Genomic DNA, 18,601 nt, shown 5'->3' with positions numbered 1-18,601 from the left:
ACCACCGACGGCACCAATGTTATGAAGGGGCTATTGCTCAACAGCACCGTGTGGGCGGGGCCGCCCTGCCTCTTATTACTGCCCTCCTTGTCCTTGCTTGCTTGTATACTTTATGGAGCTGCTGCTCTACACCGCTGGTTGTCCTTCACCTCCTAAACGCGGCGCTTGTATCTTCACCACCGTCGGACTGGATGCTTGTTGAGGAGTTTCTCCAAACCCCAAGAAAATATTACGTTGGATGTCTGCCCTAAAACATCTGCAAAGTAAAGTACAACCGTTGGAACAAAAAAAGTGAGTACATTTATTATGAACTGATTGTTTTTTGCTGCTCGATCAATAAAGGTTACTTTATTTAGAAGAGATAGTATTGTTTATTGTGGCACGCGCCGCTCAGCACTTATAACCCATAACTGCTTCTTGTATTTCCGCTGGATACTCTAACTTAATTACATAATTTCCTGACCACATAGCCTTATAATTCACCATTGGGCGCGTAGTCCCTCGTTGAACAGCAAGTTTTTTATTTTATTTTCTGAACATTTTGGTCTCGCCCAAACTGCTTTTAGCACAACTGGGCTGCTCTAAAACTGAAGAAGCTAGCTGCCATTCTCAAATTTAACAGCGTGAAGATGTTTAAATGTTTAACATATTTACTGGAGTGAGACCACAACAAATGAAGCCAAGTGTAAAAAAACAAACTAACACCAAAACAACCCAAATACACACTGGCTGCATCTAAAATACTCAATTTAAGTGTTTAAATGTGTTGTAATAATGACTTTTTGGTTAAAATCTTAGCAAACAAACAGACGGCTAACTGCGCTCGCGCGTTTCACGCGCGTGCGTTTCTTAATCGTTCATTTCCTTGAGCGCTCACACTTCAGGCAGTTAAATGATGTGGGCAGTAGATGACCTTTCAGAGCTGCTGTGAAGAGTCCAGTCTAACTTTAGCTGATCTTAAACTGGGTCATGGAGGACACTTTCTGACCATAGAGCTGTCTGCTTGTGGTGGGTGTTACTCATGCAGAGAGGCTGGTTTATTTGAATGAAGCTTTCCAGGTTCAGCTAGTTGCTCGGTTTCATGTTTCCCATGTCCTTCGCGCTTGATAACGCAATCGCCTGCTTGATGTTGCACAGCCTTAAGGTATTTTAAAGTGGCTTTAAATGGAAATGGATTGAAATTCGGAGAAATCGATGTTTCCATGGGACTAAATGTCTTTGCAGCCTTTTGCCTCCACATAACTCTTTCTAAAACATGGGTTATCCTAAACTTTTGCAAACAAGGCCAAATTTGGTCAAAAATGTTTGATGGCCTGTCATTCTTAGAACCTTTTTAAATAACATTAAATGGAAATGAATTGTTTAATGAATATTTTATTGCAATGACATACTTTTCATTTCTTCACAATTGCATAATAAGATTTTGCCAAAATTATGGTCACTTTGTTGCACCGTTTGCTCTCAGTTTATCGACAATAGCATGTCTTGTTCGCTCTTGATATGAAACTAATTGAAAACAGAGACAAAAACTATCCCTATTTCCACTTTTCCTGTGCGCAGTGGTGCTCACTGTCTACTTTTTCTTTATTTATTTACATTTGACATTTTAGAAATAAACTGGAAAGTGAGGGTAAATAGTGTTGCCGCAGGTTTACAACAATTTGAAATGTAATTTAGTCCATCACAATCAAAGAAATCCCAGTTTTTAGAAAATGCTAGGGGCCATATATTATTTTATGAAAGGAGAAATTTGGTAGAAATTTGAACGCAGGCTGCATTTGGCCCATGAGCCGGACTTTGGACATGCCAGTCTTAAAACCTTTGAATGTTTTTTAGTGCTCTTTGGGCTAATGGCTTTAACTTTGTCAGATGTCTTGGTTGCAGTCAAGTTACTAGCGCAGCATTACTCATGCGGGAACGGTTTATGGAGGTCGTTCCATCAATGACGCCGATACTAGCTGGCTAGTTGATTTTACTTGACAAGTTAAAGGTGACACAGCAGAGTACACAGTGAACCACCTTCATGCTGGTCAATTGGGCAATGCAACACTTATTTGCATATGTCTGTTTAGATCAGAGGATAAAATGTCCAGGGGTTTTCTTTTTAAAGGTTGGTTTGCACTAGTTTTCTTAACTCTTGTGCTATCCTATGGGGTCCAGATGACCCGATCCTTACATTGACATGTTACTCCTACCATGACAAAGGTGGATAAAGGTGAAGAGGATTTCATTTAATCCATGGACACCAGTGAAGATCACAAATCATTGAAGAAAAAAGGTTCGGCGCACTGTCTAGTGGGTCTAGATCAGTGTTTTTCAACCTTTTCTGAGCCACGGCACACTTTAACTTTTTAACACTTTGATAATTGTGGCAGAAAAAGCAGGAAGTTGCGGCTGTTTTTTTCTAAGAGATGAACCAACAGCTAAAGCTCGTCTTTAGCTGGTATATTTGTTAGAACTGAGCGACTTTATCAGCAGAATTAAGAACAAGGAAGTGAAGACTTTAAGCACTTCTGATTGGTCAGACTGATGACATGTGATTAAGCCTTCAAGAATGATTGGCGGAGACAGTTAAAGGGGCGGGACTTTTCCTTACACAGTTATAGCTGCAGCTAAATCGCGGTACCGTGATTTTTATCAAAATGTCTTTAATAGAATTAAATAAACACAAAGAAAAAGTAATTTTAAGATCTTTTATATTCCTAACTACTCAGTGTTTTATCAGGGCCTGTTTGGATGAACAAAGAGTTGATTTCCTGGAGATGGAAAATGTTTTTAGATCAGTTAATGAGGGTAATTTCTCCACGGCGCACTTGACCATCTCCCACGGCACACTAGTGTGCCGCGGCACACTGGTTGAAAAACACTGGTCTAGATGACCGAACTCCCAATTTTTAAGTCCCTAGGATAGCACAAGGGTTAAAGCCGTACTACCCACAGAGCTGAGTCCACTTGTGACCCAAGGAAAACACAAAAACCAAAAAATAACTTTGAGGCATTCTGAGGGTTAAGTTTAATGGAGAGCTCACTCGAGGGGAAAATAGATCCACGCTGAAGTTATGTAACAGCTGCTCTCCAGTGATTTAGCACTACTCATTTCAATGGAACGTCAGTTGCATTTATGTTTTGACTTTTTATACACTCACTCCTGTCTTTTGTTTATGATTCCAGAAACTGACTTTAAAGTCCCACTCCAAACATTTTTTGATCTGTTGTAAAAAAGAAGTGGTTGCTTATAATTAGGATTATGCCATTGTGACGGGCTCCTCACACTTCCAACCCAACAAGCGATATTGGGCGACCATTTATGAATCCACTGTCTTCTGAAAATAATACGTTGATATTTTATTTAAAAAATACATTTAAATACATTTTCTTTGCAAAAATTGTTCAGACCCAGTGCATTGTAGTCCAACTTCATCAATTGAGCATCAATGCACACTGGTTTTTCACAGCTCCAAGCTTTTTCCAACAGCATTTTTTTTTTTTACAATATGGTCTAAAAATGAAATTTCCAATTTTTTGCACCAAATACGAGTTCCGATAGTAATTGTTTTTTTGTTTTGTTTTTTCCACAAAAATGACTAATGACAGAATATTATTTTAATAATTTTAATTTTATTTTAACATCTCCTTTGGGAGTTTATCTGAATTCTAGGTGAATCTAAATACGAGCTGTAAAAAGTTTAGTAAAACAAGAGTGTTGTGAGCAGCCGCTAGCGTGAGGACTTCTCACTCTCCACAGAGTGTCTGGTTCAAGTGTTGGTAGCAAATTCGGCGTACTCCCACTCTTGGTATCAACAGCCGTCACACATTTTTCAGTGTGCAGTTTGTTCCATATAACTGAATACAGTGTTTATGGGAAGAAGCTCCTGTTTTCCAGTTGCCATTGGGCTGATCTTATGGAGAACAACAGAACCCCAAGAGAGCTTGAGAGAGTTGCTGGGAAAATAAAATTCCGATTTATTATTATAAATTTTCCCCCAAAAAATAAATCTTCTTAAATGGCAAGTTTTAATTGATCGATTAAATCGATTTATCCCCCAGCTTTTTTTGCTTTTTTTTCCTAACTGATAGAAACTGAACATGCTCCCTGCTCCACTCCATTCAGATGCATCCTGTAGACAAATAGATCCATGTACGTCTTTGTTTTCCTACTTTGAGCTGGCATCTGTGAGGGGCTGTAAGTTAGCAGGAAAGCACATAATTAAAGAACTCTCAGGCACAGTGAGGGGAAGAGGGGGCGGGGTTGTTCCCCGCCAAGGTTCCCGCCTACAACTCCGAGGCAAATTTTTAATAAACTACTGCCACACTGCAGAAACAAGGTCCTTGAAATGACAGTTTTTTTTGTTTTTGCTAAACATAACATAATCATAATCCAAAGACCCATGTGAATGCTTTTACGATAGATCAACAGATGATCAAAGTTGGACTTTAAACTTGCAAAATTGATGACTGACAAGTACTTTTTTTTGCCTCATTGTTCATAATCTTTTTGAATTGTTAAAATTTTATTAGGATGCATTCAGTAATTTTTTTCAAATATTTTTTTTGGTAATAAGACTGATCAAAGCAAAAAAGCTGTTTGCAGCTTTAAGCATTGGATGACCTGTCATAGCGACTTTCATTGATGGTAATTTTATAGGTTGCTTTAAATGGTTCTGAGGAATCACACCCCCTTTCCTTCTCAGCTACTGTCTCTTTAATGAGTTTTTCTCCTGCTGTGGTGTCATTTATAGTAGCCAAAAACAGACAGTACACTGTTGAGCGCGTGTGCCCACAGTTATATCCGAATGGCTTCCTTTTGCTTGGTTTATGCTCAGAGTATAGATTTATGATTATATGCTATAATTAAGATCAATCTTGTGCATGTAAATCATTTAGACAAGCCTAAGATGAATTATTCTTTTGCAATTGGATGCAGCATTTTGAACAAAACCCTGTTTGTTACCATAATCTATTTTTTGTAAAAAATAAAATAAAAACTGAGTTTAATAATAAAGCAAAGCTGGTTTTGCATGTTAGCAGAGCTAATTTACCACCTATATTTTACTCGTGCATGAGGGTGAGCTGCTTGGAATAGCCAAGTCATGTGATTCTTCCATATTCTATTTTAGAACGCTGACTGATGGGCCGCTCTGTGCAGTCTTTGCTGCAGCCCAAAGACATAGTTGTCAAAAATGTGTTTCTAATTCCTCCGTTTCTCCTCATTGCTTCAAATCAATTTTTTAGATCAACAACTGAAGTGTAGCTGTAGTTGAAAGTAAGTACTGCTCTCTATTTGTCTCCCTGTATATTATAAATGCTTAAAATCTCTGTCTGCAGAGGGATCAATTAGTACATTTTGTGTTTTGCATGCTGTTGTGGGTTTTGTCAAAGTATTTCCGTATTAGCTTTCATTTACAAACGTCCAGGTTTTGACACTAATGCACTGTGTGAGCTGCTTGATAATTAGCTGCTTGTTGTTGGAATAATATTTTCCACACTTATCGTTGCTGGTTCTTTCCAGTTTTTCCTAGAAAAGCCTATTAGTCTGTTTGTGTAACAGGTTTTCATGACACTGTTGTTGTTTTTTTAATGGCTGAAGCCAAGTGTGATTGGTTGGTTTTTCTGTCATATTTTTTACTTGTTCTAAGCGGGCTTTTAAAAGCTTTGGAATTTGAGAACAATAATTAAAAATGATAACTTTGGCCTAAATGTCTTTGTTTTATGCACGTTCCTAGTTTTATATAATCTATTAATTCACTGACTATGTCCAAAAGTTGCTTAAAAATAAAAAAAAGGCTAGTTTTTGTGCTAAATTTTGGAGAAAAACATGAGAGCAAGGGCAAATATTTGTATGAAAACTAAAAAAAAACCCACTTCATGGTGTTTGCGGAACAAAGCTGGTTAACCCTTCAACACTGGAGATGTTGCCGGCGAAGTCTAAATAACTCGTGCATTTGGAAATACCATAACGCTCCAACCGTTTACACAATCAACGTGAATCTGCTGATTCTGACACAGAAAAAAGCGGCTTTTTATATAGGCTTTTCAACGGTATCTATCGTAAAGTGTTGCATAAAGTTGCAAAGTCGCCTTACTTTTCGACTTAATCAGCTGATTTACTTTGATTCCATAAAAACTTCATTATTGTACAGTGTTGCATACCACCACAAGGCTGCTTTTCTCCACATCGGACTTGCCTGGAATTATGTTAATTGCATAAACAGTTGAAGAGGTACAGTCGTCCAAAGAGTGTCATCACTAGAGTTAAAACTCTGGTAATAAAGGGTAAAATATCGGCGAATTCTTAGTCTTGTTTTGTGATTAAATTGGCTTAGTTTGTACTTGCACTGTGACGTATATTGGATCAAAAATTGCTGTTGATTGATTTAGGGAAGTCTTTTAAGTTCAAGTCCACCTTTCCTATTATAAAATGCATTGGTTGGTTCCACATGATAGCACAACACAGTGACGCAGGCTTTGTATTCAGTGCCTAAGTTTCCTGCTAATGTTATTTCTCTCAGTGGACAAACTGAGGACAATTACCCTGTAGCAAAAATATTGGCTGTTACATCACTGATTTACAGCTTGTGCTGGTATTTTTGCCTGTATGTGTTCTTGTAGACAAATGTGGAAAATTGTATCTGAGCCAGAGTATGTCCTCGAGGGACATGAGGCACCACAAGGTTACCTTAGCATTGGGGGTTTCCATAAGGAGCAGTTTGGTTTTTCACTCTGTCCAATGACCCCTGAAGGTGCATGTCTCCATGTCAGAGTGCTCTGACAAGGGGCTGTTGTGAAACATTTGTCAAAGGGTCATTCCTTCCATCACAGTCCCCTCTTTGTAGAACACACCTTGGCCGTCCGCCCAATTGATGCAACCCAACTCATTGGGTTGCATCACTCTGTTTACTATCTTCTGTTGTTTCTTTTCAATCTTTTGGTATCTGCACTCCATGTTTCCTCTCCATCTGTCTGTCTTGTCAGCATGCACCTACTTCTTAATTTAAACCAAAATGAGTCTTAAATTACAAAAATAGAGATTCAGAGAAAGTGGTACTGGGCCTTTGCATATTAGTCAAAACATTTTTTTTACATTTCTTTAAGATTGCTTTGACCTAGTGTACTTTTTTGTCATTTGCTTCATCTTGTTTCATAAAAATACAGGTGGATCGTACTTATTTAAGTTTATTTCTCCATGCCCCCCATGCAGAGCTGAACTGTAGGGTTTCCACAACACACATCAGGACACAGTTTCAAGTATTACATTGTCATTCCATCACTGCTGAATCCATTTTCGGCAGGTAGTTTTTTTTATTTTTTATTAAGAACTAATTAGGAGAACTTATCACTGTTAGCCGGTAATTTTATTTATTTGTTCTCTAATGCTACGAACACACTGGGCAGGTGATGCACATTCAAGACGGGCATTCTTTAACGGGCTTTTAGCCAACTGTGTTCGCTAAAAAAATCAGATCGTCAAAGCGGTACAGATCTGGTGAATCTCATTCCAGGCTTTTTCTTTCAAAGCTCTACTCCGATAAATCAAATACTTGGTGTCATAGAATTTCCAGTTGGGCACAAACCACAATAAATATTTTCTCCTCCATGATCAATTTCCAAATGGTTGGCACTTCTGTGTTTTGAAAAGGACGCCATCCATATGTCACTCCCAAATCTGAGTCCCTGACTGGTCAAAGTTCAACTAGGTTAACTTTTGATACGGGTTCATAAGGCACACATTTTGTACATAGATCCGGAAAAGAGACTTAAAAACTTGCCTAGCATGAACGTGAGAGTTTGAATGCAGAAGCCCAAAACTGTGTGTTTACATTGACTGTCAACTGGAAGTGGTCACTTTAATGCACGTGTCCGAGTTCAGTGTGAACGTTACATTACAGTAACGTGCAACAATGTTTTTGTGCTGGTCTATTAAAAACCTTTTCCCCAACAACTTTGAATGGAATTGGATAATTGTGGACCTTTAAACTGGTGCTAAAACAGACTGATAAGAGAACCTAAAAGAAAAGAAGTAATCAAAGAATTGAAATTCATGAGCGTTCTGTTCTGTCAGGGTGTGGCCTCTCTCCATCTCCCTTGTGACCTCTAAGCATCATCAATCCTCCCGCTCGCTGAAGCCTCCATGGCTTTGCAGGCTCTCATACACTTTGGTAAACAGCTGCTAAGGGTAAAGGTGGTCAACGGAAACTCGGAAGACTCTCGTCTGTCCAGATGTCTCGACACCTTCGACCTGGTTGCCCTCGGCGTCGGTAGCACGCTTGGCGCTGGAGTTTACGTGCTCGCCGGTGCAGTTGCACGAGACAATTCAGGTAAATCTACGTTTGTGTAGTTAATAAAATTCTGTCCAGCAACAGTGTTTAACGCATTGACTCCCACAGGCCCGGCTATCGTGTTGTCCTTCCTGATAGCAGCTTCGGCCTCTGTGTTGGCGGGTCTTTGCTATGCCGAATTTGGAGCACGTGTTCCTAAAACGGGTTCCGCTTACCTTTACTCCTATGTGACCGTGGGAGAACTTTGGGCCTTCATCACTGGATGGAACCTCATCCTCTCTTACATCATCGGTAAACATGAAGCAGCAACAGCTGTGTTGTCTTTGATGTCTAATGTCCCGAGAAACAGAAAACATGTGTTTTGGTTTTGTTCTTTGTGCCAGGAACATCCAGCGTGGCACGGGCGTGGAGCGCAACATTTGATGAGTTGATAGGGAAGCACATCGAGCAGTTTTGCAGGACATACATGTCCATGAGTGCGCCGGGAGTTCTGGCTGAGTACCCTGACATGTTTGCTGTTTTCATCATATTCACTCTGACAGGTAAGAAAACCGTTTTCTTTCTGTGATTTTTGGAGCTCCTTAACCCATATACCATCTGAGTTGTGCAGTGATACATATTCCTAATCTTGTGTTCCTCTGCGACTTCCCTCCTGCTTACCTTTTGACGTCATTACTGTAAAAAAAGTGGGTTATTCACACAACGTTACATGAAGGTCAAACGAAAGTTTGGCCACAAACAACTGAAACACCTAAATGACCTGATTGTTGTCTCTCCTTGGTAGAAAGTTTGAAAAAGCCTTTCATTCTTCTGGAAGTTTCCATAATGATAGCGAAGCCTTATGGAACCAGGATAAAACCACATTCAGGCCACGATTAGAAACCTTAACGCCTCAACAAAACATTAAAAATGGAGCTGAAATACAGAAAAGAGCAGCAATACAAGGCAAAGTTAGACTGAGGCTACATTTAATGGATCATTTTCTTTCATTTTCATTTCATTTCATGTCCTGAAGGTCTCCTGGCGTTCGGAGTGAAAGAATCAGCGATGGTCAACAAGGTCTTCACATGTATCAACGTTCTAGTCCTGTTGTTCATGGTGGTCTCTGGCCTGGTCAAGGGCACTATCAAGAACTGGCAGATCAACCCTGAAGAGATCCTCAATGGCACCTTTACAAGCAACTCAAGTCAGAAGTAAGATTAACTTCTAGAAGTTAACTTGGTTTGATCTTTTTGCATCATGCATCCCGGTTTATCTGCCTTATCGGTTCTTCGAAACCAAAGTGACCCTCCAAAGTATTTTGCTCCTCTTCTTTATCTTTTTTTTAAATGTATTTATCAATAATTTGGATTCTTTTTTCTTGTGTCCAGTCAGACTGAGGTTCTTCCAACCAAGGAGATCTTAGGAGCAGGTGGCTTCATGCCGTTTGGTTTCACAGGCGTCCTCTCAGGAGCTGCTACCTGTTTCTATGCCTTTGTAGGGTTTGATTGCATTGCTACAACAGGTCAGCAATAGAACAAAAAGAGTTTATCTTACAATGATGTCATCAGCCGTCACATCTTTAAAGACTTGGAAGCTTCCAGTAACAAATAGTGGTACAATTAGTTATTTAGGACTGAAATGAGACATCGTCTTCTCTTTTTAAACATTTCATCCACTGGTAAAATCATAAAGTAGAGATAATAAACGTTAAAGTTTTGATTAATATTTTCAAAAAAGTAACAATTAAAATGTATTTTTGACATAAATATGTTTGAACTGCAACCTATGAGGATGAAAAACTGGCAATAAAACGTATAGAATGTTCCCAAACTCTTTAGTTTTCAGACGGCCGGCCCACATTTGTTTCAGTTTTGTGGCAGTGGTGATGGGGGGTGGGGTGGGGGGGCTGTACCTTAATCTTGAGTTGGCCCTGTTTCAATCCTCGACTTGTCTAAACTTTCCAGATTGTTACATAAGAGCGGGGCGGAAGAGGGAAAAGCTGCATTTTTGAGCCTGAAAGAAGGAAGATGTTTTTGGTCCTTTGTGTTTCTTCACACATTTCAGTTTCATTTATTCAAGCCGTCTCGTAAATCTAGTCGAGTGGCCGCCTTCTTTCTGCACTTTATTTATTTATTTATGTATTTTTTTTCACCATTCATGCTTCACTTGCACTTAGAGACTTGTGTCACAAAAACACCCTCCCTTAGCTCCTCCAGATAAAAGCATAAATCTATAAAAAGGAACATTCACACCTCTAAGAAGCTTCGTTCGCACATTGATCTCATGGAGTCCTCTTGGTAGAGATTAGGATTTGTTACAGAACAAGAATATCATTTTTTTCAGAGGACCTGTGTTTGGTAACTACTTGCAGATGGATGATTAAGTCTTGTGGGTTCTAAAGGAGCCAAAAGCTACTTGTTCTTTTTGTTTGCAAAAAAAAAAAAAAAACCCACACATGTTTTGCATTAGATGGACATACGCTAGCCGCCAAAAGAGGCTCAGCAGCTGTTAGAAAGGGATTTTTTTGGCTGAAGCAATCCAGCAAATTTGAACACGAAGACAGATTGCTGAAAGACCCACTCCGATTCCTCTGGGGCATCTGACTCTGTTAGTTTGGGGATGTGAGTGGCTGTAAGCTAGCAGAAGAGCGTGTAAACAGGTGAATTTGTGATGAACTACAGCTGCTCTGCAGAAACTATGAATAGAAAATGACAGGTTTCTTGATGATCATAATTTAAAAACCACAGGAAACACTTTTTACGTAAGTTCAAGTAGCAGTGAATGGAAACAGTTTTGTCTTATTTTGTAGAGGATTGGAATTGAGTGTCAGCAACGAGTAGCTTTTATTGACCTGTCTCTCCACACTGAAGGTGAGGAGGTGAAGAACCCGCAGAGAGCCATCCCTATCGGAATCGTGTCCTCGCTGCTCATCTGCTTTGTGGCCTACTTTGGCGTCTCTGCCGCCCTCACCCTCATGATGCCGTACTACCTCCTGGACAGCAACAGCCCTCTGCCTGTTGCATTTAAATACGTGGGCTGGGGAGGAGCCAAGTATGCTGTGGCTGTGGGCTCGCTGTGTGCTCTGTCTACCAGGTAAGTGCAAATAACGAAAATGAAAAACATTTCATGTGCTTTTATTTTAGTGCACATGCAAATATATTGTAATCAGACGATCCACATAAGTCATTTTTTAACTGTTTAAATGACCACAAATGTAATCATAATGACATCTATGAATTGTAATCATATATATACAATGTGAAGTTAAAACACCGTTTCCTCTTTTTAGATGTTAATAATCATGTTCATACTTGTGATGTTTTGATGAAACCTTGCTTGTGTTCTGCACATTGTTCCATATGTATATGTGAGTTGTTGTCTTTGTTCATGTATGTCTCATGGCATTCTCTTGGATGTAAGTGTGGATACTATATATCCTGGTCTCCCCCCATGGTAGCCTGCTGGGTGCTATGTTCCCTATGCCTCGCGTGATCTGGGCTATGGCTGACGATGGGCTGCTTTTCAAGTTCATGGCCGAGATCAGCCCCCGCACCAAAACCCCACTAATTGCAACCTTTGCCTCTGGCACAGGGGCAGGTGAGACACTAACATGCATGTCTTGAAACGGCATCCATGTTCACCAGTTTTGCATGCCTTGTGGATGTTTTAAATGCACCAGCTGATTTTTTTTTTACTTTATAAAACTAAATAGCATAAAAAGAGCATTCCTAACATTTTTTGGTCATATTTCCTTCTGCAATCACACACAAAAATCAAAAACTGTTTGGTTAAGTAGCCAAACTGCAAACCCATGCCACACAAACCTGCATTACAAGCTCCTTAACCCAGCATCATGCCAGCTTGCTCTCACATTTCTCCTTATCCTACTTTGCTCATGCTTTTGCAAGCTTTTTCTTCATCCGCGTTTTCATTTGCTGTCCCCTCTTCCTTCATTTCTTCCTTGACCCTCCACCTAAACGTACAACCGTCGTCCAACTCTGACGTTTTCCTCCTCGCTCTACCCCAGTCTGTTGGGTTCCATGTTCCCCCTTCCCCGTGTTATCTTTGCCATGGCTCGGGATGGCCTACTCTTCTCCTTCTTGGCCCGCATCAGCGAGAGGAAAGCCCCCGTCAATTCCACTGTTGCAGCTGGGGTTATGTCTGGTAAGATGAAGAGGAAAACCGGAACAGGGATTAAGGAAAACATGCATGTTTACGGAGAAGGAGATCATGATGCCAAAAAGGCCAAAAGCGTCACAGTGCAGCCTGTTTGTTTCATTTACTTGAGCAATAGTTGACACAAGCTAAGGACCAACAGAAATATCTACCAAAAAAAAGGAAAAACCTTAAACAAGCTTTGCTTTGTTCATACTTTTCTTAATCCCTTCTGTGCTTCAGATGGAAAACACTCATTTCAGGCTCCTTGTAAGTTAATAGCAGGGCTCGGCGTTTAAACTTCATGGTTCCGGTGTCTCCTGACAGTGAAGCAACATTTGCAGGTGATAGTGGAGTAAAGGGCGAGGTTTAAAAAGCTGCGGCAACTCTATCATTTTGCTTTATGAAAGCATTTACTGACTGACTTACTGCCTCTTTTAATAACAGCTGCCCTTCACACAATAAATCCACTTTGTGTCACAGTTAGTCCAGTATCTACATCCTCATCTCTATTCTTCTTTATCTTATATTTACAAATCAAGTTTTTAAAGTCTAATCCAGCACCAAACATTTTGGACAGTTTTGAGGTTTTATCTCCTCAGAAACAAAACAGCTTTTTTGTTGTTTATTTCTTACATTTGGAGAATAATTTTGTCGTTTTTGTTTATTTTATTTTATTTTTTTGTGTGCAAATGTTAAATGAATGTCTGAAATTGATGTACCACTTGTTAGTATTTGCCCCTTTAAATCGGATTGAAATCATTGAGGAAAGCCTCCAAATGCCCTTTCAGAAGTGCTTAAAGTGACTTCAACTTCTACTTTTGTCTGATTTGCTTAAAATATTTATCTCCTTTTTTTCTTCTACTTGATGACATATTTTAGTAAATTGCAAATTTGGATTTTAACATATTCTGCCACCTTAATAATTTGCAGTAGTTGTCATGTAATCGGGTTATTGAGCTCAAAATAACATCTTACAGTTTAGAAGTGACATTCTTTTCAATGTGAGCCGTGTTAAGTGTGGATGTTGAAAACTGCTGGAAAAGGTCTTTTCATGGTTATTCTGGGATTGATCAAGTTTCAAGCCGAACAAGTTGTTCTGTAGAAGAAAAGAGCCAACTTTTGTGGTGCGATGGCTGTGATGGTATCTGAGCTTGTATACTGTTCAAACAAATAAACACGGAGCCTACAGGCTGACGGATATTACACCCAAGGGTAAAGCAAGGCCTGTGAAGGTCGATACGTCATTTCCACAAGACATGGTTGACTTCTTTTTAGTTTTCTCATGGAAGTCTGCCACTGATCCCCTAGTATTCGAATGTTTAAATAAATCAGGGCCTCCTATAGACTGAAATGATGCCAGAAAGTCTATCAGAAATGGCAAAATATAAAACGAAACACAACCCTTTCAGGTTTACCAGCTATAACCGTTTTGTAGGTTTTATTACATCCTAACTCTGCCAAATGTCTTTATTTTCAATATTGCTTTTTCTTGCTTTCAGCTATCATGGCATTTCTGTTTGACCTAAAAGACCTTGTGGACCTAATGTCTATTGGAACTCTGCTGGCCTACACATTAGTTGCTGCCTGTGTGCTGGTTTTGAGGTCAGTATTTGGTATGGGGTGTCAACTTTTTACTCGTCTGTGCGCTTAGGAAGGCTTTTTGACAGAAAAAGCTCATTTTGGTCTAAAACTGTAGCCACATTAGCCTCAATATCTTGCAGTGAGCTCAGCAAACGATTTACATTCAATTAGCTGAAATCAAATCAAAACTAAAAGGAAGCAAAGTCACACATTATAAAACCAAGAAAATGTAAAGCTTTTGTGAAGAAAGAAAGACAAAGTTTAATACAAAAGCTTTGTTTTATACTGGGAAAAAAACAAACAAAAAAACACATTATTCTATATGTGCTTTGTCATTTTCAGGTACCAGCCTGAACACCCCAGTCACATGTATGAAACTGTCAGTGATGACTTGAGCGATGGCATCAGCGTCCCCAGCATGGGCATGCTGCCCGGTGTGGAGGAGAGGTTCAGTTTCCATAATCTGCTCTTTCCAGACCACCCCGACCCTTCGACGCTGTCCGGCTTCACCGTCAACATTTGTACCTCTGCTTTAGGTCTGTTGTTCTAAGCAGGACTTTTGTCATCAGACGCTAAAAAGCAGAAAGATGTTGAATGAGTCAGAAATTGGTAGGTTTTTTTTTGCAAATTATATAATTTAAAGTCCCACTCCAAGTGATCCCAGTGGTCTTTTAATTATGATTATTCGGTTTTTAGCCAAAATCAAAAAACAGAGTTTGACAAACCCACCCCACCAATAATTGAGAGCTCTCTGTTTACACTCTCTCCATCTAGCGTACAGCCCCTTACAACCCCAACCAAACATTAGCAGAGTATCAAAAATGACGAGCGACGTTCAGGCTGCCCAGTCGTGCAGTTTCCAGCCAGATGCCAGATCAGACGAGAAGATACAAAGGCGTACATTGATCTGTTTGTCTGCAAGTGGACGCATCAGATTGGGGCGGAGCTTGTGGCCCGCTCAGCATATCTGAATATATAGCATTTTATAGCATATTTGTCTGCTCTCCTTCAAAACAATATAAATAAATAAATACTCAGAAATGCAATTTTAAGATTCATTTTCTTTATATATATATATATATATATATATATATATATATATATATATATATATATATATATATATATAAAAGTGTACATAGTCTGTTCTGACACAACCTTCTGTGGCCTCGATAAATTCTGGAATAATCATCTACCAACACTATGTTTGTTCTTTGGAATCATAAATTTCCATCTATTAATATCGAATGCTTCTAACAGCCAGTGTTTTCCTCCCCAGGGTTGTTGATCCTAGCCTTCAGCATACTGGCGGTTCAGGCAGGCATTGCAGTTTGGAACATGGTGGCTCTCTCAGTCATCTTCATGGTGTGTGTTCTGCTCGTCTTCATCGTCTGCAGGCAGCCCGAGAGCCGAACGCCACTGTCCTTCAAGGTTGGGTTTGGTCTCTTTTACAGAAATCCCTTCAGGCACTCAAGTTTCTTTACATGGCAGCACAAACCTGTGTTCTTCCTCTGCGTCTGACTCCCAGGTCCCCCTGGTGCCCTTCATCCCAGTCATCAGCATGTTTGTCAATGTTTACCTGATGATGCAGCTGGATAGAGGCACCTGGGTTAGGTTTTCAGTCTGGATGGCCATAGGTACTTGTCCTCCGTTGTTTGCTGACCTCATGCTGAACAGACATTTGAACCTGTTGGAACTCTTGAAGCATGTTTTTAACAAAGCACTGGACAAAAGAAGACATAAATTCAACTCTGTTTTGTGGAAAAGAAAGTTTTCTTAAAGTTTTTGATTGGGCTGGGCTCTCTCTTTTTTTCTTTTTTTTGCTTTGTAGGTTTGGTGATCTACTTCTGCTACGGCATTCGTCACAGCACAGAGGGCTCCGCATCCCACTCCCCTTTAGCCACCGAGATGAACGGTTTAAAGCTGGAGCACGAACTAGAAACCATGGCGACAGAAAAAGAGGCCTTTCTGCACGACGGCATTGACGTTCGGGAAGAAAACGGCAGAGATTTGTAGAAATCTTAAAAGGACGCACAGCTTCACGTCGGAGGAGAAGGAGGGTTTCCTTTTGTGGAAAAATATGATAATCAAACCTCTTCAGGGGTGGGAGGAACGCAGACTGAAATACAGCTTTGTTTCAAGGTTTATCAAAAACAGATATTCTGTCTTATCGCTCATTTTTAGAACAGTAGGTTGGTTTTTTCGTCCCGATTCAGCTGCACCTTTGATTCTCTTTGAAAGATTGATCATACAGGATCCACGGTAAATGCGTGTTTATGATATGATAGGGATATGATGGGTTTTATTCTGTTTATCAGTGGTTTCCAGCAAACTCTCCTCTACTTTTTATCTTCTTCTCCTAACCCTTCTAAACACAGACAACAGTAGCTCACACGGTTTCATGTATATTTTCTAATAAAAGCAAAGTCTTAATCTGCCTTTTTTTGGCCATATTTGTGACAAAATCCTCCTTCGTGTAGAGGTGATAGAAAAAAACAACAACAAACGTTTGTTTCGATCAGTGTTATGTGCCTTTTTCTCTGTTTACACTCTTTCTCCCTAAATTAAACATTGTCGGCCAGGACCACTTCAGATGAACTCCAAAGAGATTCTAGAGAGTCTTAGAAACCAGGATCTTCTTTCTTGCCTGCAGATTCTGCATACGGATCAGCAGATGCCTGTTTACAGACACAGTACTGAGGCATGAAGGTTTCTAGGCAGTAAATGACAGATTATCTGAGCCTGAATGAGTCACAGAGGATTCACTCTGGCCCAAAACTCAACCGCTTCCTTTCAGATATAAGTCGCCAATCTGTTCTTTTTTGGAATCCTATCAGATTACTGATTTGTTACAGACGAGGAAGACATGGCGGTAACAGATTGTCAGGTAAGATGAAGAATAGATGGTGTTGGATTTCTGCTGTCATGTAACTTTTATTATTTGTTTAAATAAAAATAAAAAAAGCAAATCTCTCCATAACATTCATCTACGTTTCAGGGTTTCATACAATATCCATTTTAAATGTCAACAGCTTCATCATTCTGTTTTAATATGTTAATAAAATATGCCCTGGATTAAACATTTATGATTTTAACGATATGAGTCTGCAGCATGTCTTTCATTTAGCTTTTGCAGACATTTGTGTTGCCGTCAGTAGTTTTTTTTTTTTTTGGCTCCTGTCTAGAAAAAATATTCAATAAATGTAAAAAATATAATTATCTTTACGTTTGATTACTCTGAATTATTTTCCATTTTACTCCTATTGTCTACAGAAAATGATGTTTAGTGAACGTTTTACAACACTAACTTGCCTGATCACACTTGTATATAAAATGCATTGTGTATATTTTTTCAGAGTAAACTACTTGCAAGCTGTCAAAGAATGTGTTTTTGTTGGTATTTTGAAGCTATTTAAGTATTTTGAGTGCAGATTTTTTATTCTGATGTGTATTTTGGATTGTTTACAGATCTGTGTGAATGATGTTGCTTCTTTAATTCACTTTTCTTAGCCTAACATAAATATAAAAATAAACAAAAATGTCCTAAAACATAAAAAACCACGTAAAATATATCTTTAGTGTAGTTTTCATCCTTCTGATTTTTCAGATATGACTGAATCTAAAAGGAATTGTATTCATTTTAACTTTTATGAAATTATTGCTTTGAATACATGTATGAATGACCTTAAAATGATCATTTTTGGGCTGCAGGCTGAGATTTACCTTTAAAAACCGATGTTTAAGTATTTTTTGTATGTAATTACATCTACTTGGTAATTTCTTTTTCATCTTCTGTGCTTAAAGTGATCTAAAACTGTCTTTCTTTAGGGTCTTTTCAATCACAGTGAGTTGCTGTCATATATATCTGTGGTTTGGTTTCCCTTCTTGACAAATGTTTTATTTTTTTGGTCTTTTTTTAAAATCTTGGTTTGTTAAAACTGAAATCTTACAAGTTAGTATCGATAGATACAGAAAGATTTTTGGGACTCAGATTTAACAGTAGAGTACAGTAAATGCCTTCTGGTTGATTTTTTTCATTGTCAAAAAGCAGAATGTGCTTTGGCTAATCTTGTAAATAAAGTAATTTTAGTATCCTTCCTGCATGGCTCCTTTCAGCATTACCATATTTTAGTAGTTGAGTCTCACTTTGATTCCCTACAGATTCCATATTTTCTACGTCACAAATATGTTCTTTTATTCATCTGCTGACAATATTTATGTTTTGTCCTCGGTGGTGAGAGCTAAACTGCAAGACAGTAAAAGTTCCTTTGTTTGTTTTGTGGATTTTAGAAAAGCATTTGACTGGATAAATCGAAATCTTCTTGAATATAAATTACTTGTGTATGATATTAATGGTAAGTTTTATAAAGCAGTTAAAGCTCTGTACAAGGCTCCATTAGCCTGTGCGCAGGTGAATGACCTAAAAACAGGTTGGTTTCCTACACCATTTGGAGTTAAACAAGATGTTCTTTCACCAACACTTTTTCCTATCTATGTCAATGATTTAGCTCAAGAAATTAAAAAAACTAACTTGGGTATTGATATCAATAATTGGAACTTGAGCATACTACTCTATGCTGATGATGTTGTTTTGATAGCTGATG

The 18,601-nt window shown here is 38.9% G+C and overlaps 1 protein-coding gene across 3 annotated transcripts; it reads left to right on the top strand.

The window, feature by feature from the left end:
• The first annotated feature begins 10 nt into the window (after positions 1-10).
• Positions 11-18,097, top strand: LOC101154797 (high affinity cationic amino acid transporter 1). Of its 3 annotated transcripts, XM_020708824.2 has the most exons (14): positions 11-291; positions 5,233-5,263; positions 8,060-8,315; positions 8,385-8,567; positions 8,660-8,818; positions 9,292-9,469; positions 9,647-9,780; positions 11,129-11,351; positions 11,716-11,855; positions 13,916-14,018; positions 14,340-14,533; positions 15,277-15,428; positions 15,526-15,634; positions 15,829-16,026. In XM_020708824.2, the coding sequence occupies exons 3-14, from the start codon at positions 8,129-8,131 to the stop codon at positions 16,011-16,013; spliced, it is 1,947 nt and encodes a 648-aa protein (XP_020564483.1). In that variant the 5' UTR covers positions 11-291; positions 5,233-5,263; positions 8,060-8,128; the 3' UTR covers positions 16,014-16,026. The 3 variants fall into 3 exon arrangements, with proteins under 3 accessions (XP_020564483.1, XP_011481652.1, XP_011481655.1); XM_011483350.3 differs by lacking the exon at positions 5,233-5,263 and having other exon boundaries at positions 17-291; positions 15,829-18,097; XM_011483353.3 differs by lacking the exons at positions 5,233-5,263; positions 11,716-11,855 and adding an exon at positions 12,286-12,422 and having other exon boundaries at positions 19-291.
• Positions 18,098-18,601: the final 504 nt, after the last annotated feature.

This window comes from Oryzias latipes, chromosome 14 (assembly GCF_002234675.1).
Source record: "Oryzias latipes chromosome 14, ASM223467v1".
NCBI lineage: Eukaryota > Metazoa > Chordata > Actinopteri > Beloniformes > Adrianichthyidae > Oryzias > Oryzias latipes.
Note: the sequence above shows the minus strand (reverse complement) of the source record. Positions and strands in the feature narration are given on the sequence as shown.